The sequence below is a fragment of the Sitophilus oryzae genome, unplaced genomic scaffold (genome assembly GCF_002938485.1).
Source record: "Sitophilus oryzae breed Bouriz unplaced genomic scaffold, Soryzae_2.0 scaffold_1124_pilon_pilon, whole genome shotgun sequence".
Classification (NCBI taxonomy): domain Eukaryota; kingdom Metazoa; phylum Arthropoda; class Insecta; order Coleoptera; family Curculionidae; genus Sitophilus; species Sitophilus oryzae.
This window is the reverse complement of record NW_022145754.1, coordinates 1-6,271: the sequence shown is the minus strand read 5'-3', so window position 1 is coordinate 6,271 and position 6,271 is coordinate 1. Positions and strand designations below refer to the sequence as shown.

General features: G+C 31.8%; 1 protein-coding gene across 1 annotated transcript; it reads right to left on the bottom strand.

Annotated features, from left to right (window-relative positions):
• Positions 1–2,733: 2,733 nt before the first annotated feature.
• LOC115886144 (proclotting enzyme-like) lies at positions 2,734–5,567 on the bottom strand. Its single transcript, XM_030905222.1, has 3 exons — positions 5,185–5,567; positions 3,015–3,160; positions 2,734–2,958 (listed from the first exon to the last, which is right to left on the bottom strand). Exons 1-3 carry the CDS (start codon positions 5,459–5,461, stop codon positions 2,803–2,805), a joined length of 579 nt encoding a protein of 192 aa, XP_030761082.1. The 5' UTR covers positions 5,462–5,567; the 3' UTR covers positions 2,734–2,802.
• Positions 5,568–6,271: the final 704 nt, after the last annotated feature.

Below are 6,271 nucleotides of genomic sequence, written 5' to 3'. Positions count from 1 at the left end.
TGCAAGTTTCTTCGCTGTATTGCTACTCTTTGTAAATAATTTTTTTTCTCTCGATCTTGTTCTCTCGCAGCTATGACAATTACATATTTTTGTACAGAATTGAACGCTGGACAAAAAGTTCTCTTTACAATTTTTCGATAAACCAACAAAAATTATTCTCCACGGTTAAAGTTAGCCACTCGGTAAATTCCTGAAGTTTTAACTTTTAACAAAATTAAGGATATATTTTGAAAATTGAATCACACTGTGCAAAATAAATATACAATTTTGATGGTGTTAAGGTTGGGAATTAAGAAATCTTCGAGTATAATAATATTTTTAAACCATTTAAGTATAGCTCATATATTACGTGCGTTCATATATATGGTGAAGCCAATAAAATAACAAATAAAATAAGAAGAAAAAAAAAAAATTTAAACTTTGTTTTATTTTTATGTGAAAACTTTGTATTTTGGTGTGCACGCTTAATTCTAACCCATAAATATTTTCAGTTTGATTTAATTTATTTTATACTTCACATAAGTAAAAATGTATAATATAGTAGGCAACGAATAAATAAATATACTATAAATAGTAAAATTACTATAAGCAATCGTAAAAGTTAACTTTTATCCAGCCTCATCATACTGCGCATGAGCAAATATATATATTTCTTATTTTATTTTATTTGACTGTATGAACGCAATAACAATAAATAAGAGAATTCTTTATTTCTTATTTTATTTTAATTTTATTTTGTATTTTATTTGGCTGTAAGAACCCAAATTATTATAAGGGAAGGAGCTCACGCAAAAAATCTTAGGTACTCCGCGATGGACCTCAAATATGGCCGACTAAAATTCCGGTTTATCAGTGCCGTTCTTAATTTTATTTAAAAATGTAAACTTTTTTTTTTTAATTTAATGAAGTATTTTAATCTCATTTTTTATACATCTAAAAAAAATAAAAAAAAAAAAATTGTTATAAAAACATATTATTATAATAATAAAAATATAAGTTTTAATAATTATTTATTAACACAAACATCCGATAGGCTACTTGTGCTTAAGGGGTGGTGTCAAATTGACGTAATTCAAATCTTTTGACATCTAATCTTTGACAAGTAGTAAATAAAGCAAAAATGCAAGAAAATATATAATTATTAATTTAAGTGAATTTCATAAATGATCGGTTTAATAAGTACGTGGCCAGCGTATATTATATAAGACACTTACTAGCGAAAAGTTGTTCCATTATTTCACTCGATTTTTGCCGAGATCTACCGCACGCTACACAACCAACTATTTTAGAGTCATTTTCGATAAATCGCGATTGTGTCACTGTTAATTCAAGTTTTAAGTTCTGCCACATAATGTCCATCTAGATTTACCATCTTTATACAACTATCAGTAGTAGAATAAATAATAAATAACATAAAATAAGCTCCGTAAAGACTGATAAATCCACAAAATTTCAAATCAAATTCAAATGTGTCAAATGAATTGTCAAACATAACTGTCAAGGATCCCCATCCTTGAGTCCTTTTTCCACCCACCATGCATGCTATGATGAATACATGGATAGCATTATGCTCCTTCCTTAGTCTTCTTATTCAAAGGTTTTAACTGTTTTGAAGAGTAATAACTTTTCGTCCGTACCTGTATAAAACTGCTGAGTGAAAAAATATACATCTCAGTGGCTTTTTACGTAAAAAATGTCTCTTTGTAAAAATCGCTACAAGCAAACGTTCTTAAGATATTTAGAATGGAAATAGTCAATACGTCATTATTGACAAAAAATAAACACGTTGAATAGATAGTTTTTTGACTGAAATAACAAATTTGGGAATTTTTTATTTTTTAAATTAATCATAATTTTTTCTTCGAAAAAATTACAGATAAAACAGTTTTTGTTAAATCATTTCAAATTTATGATTTCAGTCTAATAACTATTTAGCCAATAAGTAATTTATGTCAGTGATGACAGGTATTGATAATTTCGATTCCAAATATCTCGAGAACCATTACTCGTAACGACTTTTACCAAGATACCTTTTTGACGTAAAAAACGTCGTAAATGTATATTTTTTATTCAGCAATTTTATACAGGTACGGACGGAAAGTTATTAGTCTTCAAACGGGTAAAAAAATATGTAGGTGGCGACCCCTACAAGTAAGAGTCATATTAACGTCAGAATCAAATTTCTCATGTCAAAAAACTTCCAGACACGAATTTTCATCCAAATATTGACGTCACTTCATAAATTATTTGGAAAAAATCGAAATAAAAATGAAACTTCTACACCCTGTATCTCCGAAACTAAGCATTTTAGGACATACATTTATACGAACTTTTTTACTTATTTTTATCTGCAGAATATGCTGCAAAATAAAGCACTAAATCACCACAATACACCAAAACACTTTTACTTTTACACTGGAGGCGCGTTTCGCTAACCATGTTAGCATCATCAGCAGATGATTATAAACTAAAGTTTATAATCAAAGCGAAACGCGCGTCCAGTGTAAAAGTGTTTTTTTCTCAACTGTAATGCAGAATATGCTGCCGAAGTTTCCGGAATACAGTTCGGACCACCCTCTATAAAGCGCTTTAAAGACTCAGATTTACTAGCTTTGTAAGAGAATTAATGGTACAGGGGTGACCTGGTTTCAAATTTAGAGAATAGAGTCGTTTCTTATTAAATGCCAGGAAGAAACAGAAAGAACTTCTTTTAAAGTAATTTTTATTATGGCATTATTCATTTTTTTTCGGATTCTATACAATAATATAAATAAATTTTATGTCACAAAACCGCCCCAAACTTCACTTATTTAAATTCTTCATTATCCATGGCAGGAATGACTGGACCCTCGTATATACTCCAGGATATTGCCCTTTTCCGCATCCAATGCCCCAAGACACTATGCCAATTTGCGTCCATTTACCATGATTGACCATTAGCGGACCTCCACTGTCACCCTATAATTTTTATCATTATATTTACAATATTTTTCTATATTTTTTCCAAATATTACGCTGCAGGAGTCCCTATTTGCTTGCCCGGCACACACCATGTGCTCAACAATCCCTCCAGGGGCGGCAGCACCATACTTTTGTTTACAATCCCTATTTGACCAGATTGGGATGTTTACTTCTTGTAATACGGCTGGTTGTGGACCGCCTAAAATATTATATAAAATATTAGAGAATAGTATTTACAGGGTGTTCTTTAATGTCATGTTAATATTTAAGGGGGTGATTCTTAGACCTAGTCTAAGAGAAAAACTTCATAAATGCATGCATGTCCAAAACATCTTATTTTCTGAGATACAGGATGATAAACTTTTTTAAAAAAACTCTTTTTCATAATAACTCCGATTTTACTATACCGGGTGCGTCTCAAAAGTAGCTCACCCCTATAAGTTTTTTTATTTTTTCAGTTAAAAAACGAGATTTGGTATGTTAGTATGTGACATAAATTAAGATTGATTGCCGTATTCAATGGTTTTCGATCACTTCCTGTTTCACCGGAAATGGCTACAACTTTTGATTTTTAAATGGCACACTATCGGTTTTTTTTACTTTATTCGATAGAAAATAAGACTCTAAATAAAATGACATATCGTATGTCAACTTTTGACATTTTCGCATATGGTTTATTTGAAATTATAACTTGCGGTTCGTAAGGACGTAAGTGTGTGGTATCAAATTATACGTAAAAAACTGCTTTTTTCCAAATGTGCTAATTAGCTACTTTCGTTTAATTTGAAAAAATTGAGATATGATTAAAAATACGATTTGAGCATTTTCTAACTGGCCAGGATAAGACACTAAAAACATTAGATGATCAAATCTATTTTTCCAAGGCTCCTTGATTAAGAATTAATGTTTTTAACATAGCACTCTAGATTGAATTTTAAAATAAAAATTTTTATTAAACGAGAATGTCAAAAGTTGACATATGATAAGTCATTCTATTCAGAATGTCATTTTCTATCGAATAAAGTAAAAAAATACCAAGAGTGCCATTTAAAAATCAAACGTTGTAGTCATTTCCGGTGAAACACGAAGTGACCAAAAACAATTGAATACGTCAATGAATCCTAATTTATGTCATATACTAACTTACCAAATCTCGTTTATTTATCTCAAAAAATAAAAAGTTATAGGGGTGAGCCACTTTCGAGACGCCCCCTGTAGATATATTTATGAAACTTGATACACTTCTTTTATTTATCAAAATACTACTTTTTCAGTGTACAAAGAATATTATTTATTTCAACCAGTGTCATCCATACGGGTTTTTTATTGAATATTTTTGAAGAAAAAGTGATACCACAGATTAAGTATACTATATGTATACAGATAGAAATCTTATCCCTAATTCGTGGTACGAAAATTGTTTTTTATGACGATGTGCAAACGAGTAAAATTTCCTGTGCGCAAAAATAAACTCGCGTAAAATAACAATAAATAGCGTAATAGAGAGATATCGCTAAACCGAATAGCGTGCATGGACGTTAATAAGGCCAGGTGTTATTTATATTATATTCTCCTTTACGTGAGGTGGTATTAGGTATTAACTCTTTTCATTTCTTTTCACTCTCTTCTTCTTCAGATCTCGCCGGCCGGCCCCGGTTGTCAAATACCCGCACATGCCCATTTAAGCAATTTTTAAACATTATTTAGCGGGCGTTGCGTTAAAAATTGACTCGCGCATATCGTAACCTGTGTCGTAACCATGATAAGGTACGCGTAAATACTGCATGACGCTATTCGGTTTTGAGATATCTCTCTAATAACTGTGCCGGTCAGGCGCTGGGCACAGTTTTAGAGGCCATAAGTGGGCGTGCTATGTGCGCAAACTAGTAATCTAACTAGTGCCCGATTCCGAAAATTGGAACCACGAAAAACAATAAAGAAAAAACAAAGATTATAATCTGTATAATCTGTGGTGATACACACTGACTCTGACTTGAAACATTTTTTATCTCCTGATTTTTTTTCGTCTGAGGTTTTTGCTTAAAAAAATTAAAATCAGTTTATTTCAGGTTAAAATCGCTGAAAATCTGACGCAGTGACTGATGTGTAGAAATCATTTCTGCAATTGTCATTTTTTTCTTAGGATAGATCCAAGAATCACCTCCTTAAATACTAGCATGTCATTAAGGAACACCCTGTATATCCAGACATAATAATACAAACTTTCCCTAATACTGCCCCATCCAATGACGGTTCCTGTAGATCCTGCCAGATCCCTACCGCCTGCTGAGGGCAAGCAAATTGGTCTGATCACATTCGAAAATTGGACTGGACTGTCCAAAGTCAATATAGATATATCGTTGTACAGCGTTCTGGAATCAAATCCCCTGTGTCTCACAACTCGTTTAACTCGTTTTTCTATGTGATTAACTTCTGAGTTAGTCTTGATATTGTGGTCTCCGAGTCTTACAGTCAGCTTAGCCACATCCCATGATGTCATACTAAAATTTTACCAGAAAAAATAGTGTATTGTCTTATTAGGAGTAAAAATGACATATTTTGTGGCGATGCTGTACGTTTGACGGACGAGAAAATACAGACGAGTCACAAAAAGTTATTTTTACTCCGAATCGAACATGCTGTTTTTTTCAAACGTCACAAATATTTTTTTAAACAATTTCAAACGTTCCAAATCATATAAAAAGATTTAAAAATAATACCCTTGTTTAATATATATACAAGGGTAATAATTAAGTATGTAATTATACAGGGTGTCCCAGGCTGAGCGTGCTTTCGAAGTTTCTAGAGACCTACAATATCTAGGTCGGGTATTTTTTGCAACACAATGATGCATTTTTGAAATAGAGAGCCACATGCCTTCTCTTTATGTCACAGTGGCTGTGGTAATCACTAAATTTGACGTTTAGGCTATACAAATTTTTTGACAGGCAGTTTTTTCCTCCAAAAACTTTAAATATTTTTTTTTATCAAAAACGGTTAATGTTAAGTATAATATAGTGTTTGATATCAAAATTGATAAAATTTTACAGAGAATTTAAATATGTAATAACAATGGGGGTACTTATTTAGAATAAGTGAGTTGCTGTCAACCTCTGGTATTTCCAGAAGGGCTGCCATATTGAAAATATTTTTAATCGATAGATCTCATTGTGAAACAATGATGTGGAAAAAAATCTCCGATCTAGATCTTATAGTTCTCTAGAAACTTCTAATGCACGCTCAGCCTGGGACACCCTGTATATTGAGAAACTATGGTTACGCTCGTTCAATTTGACAGTTCGTGTCAGTT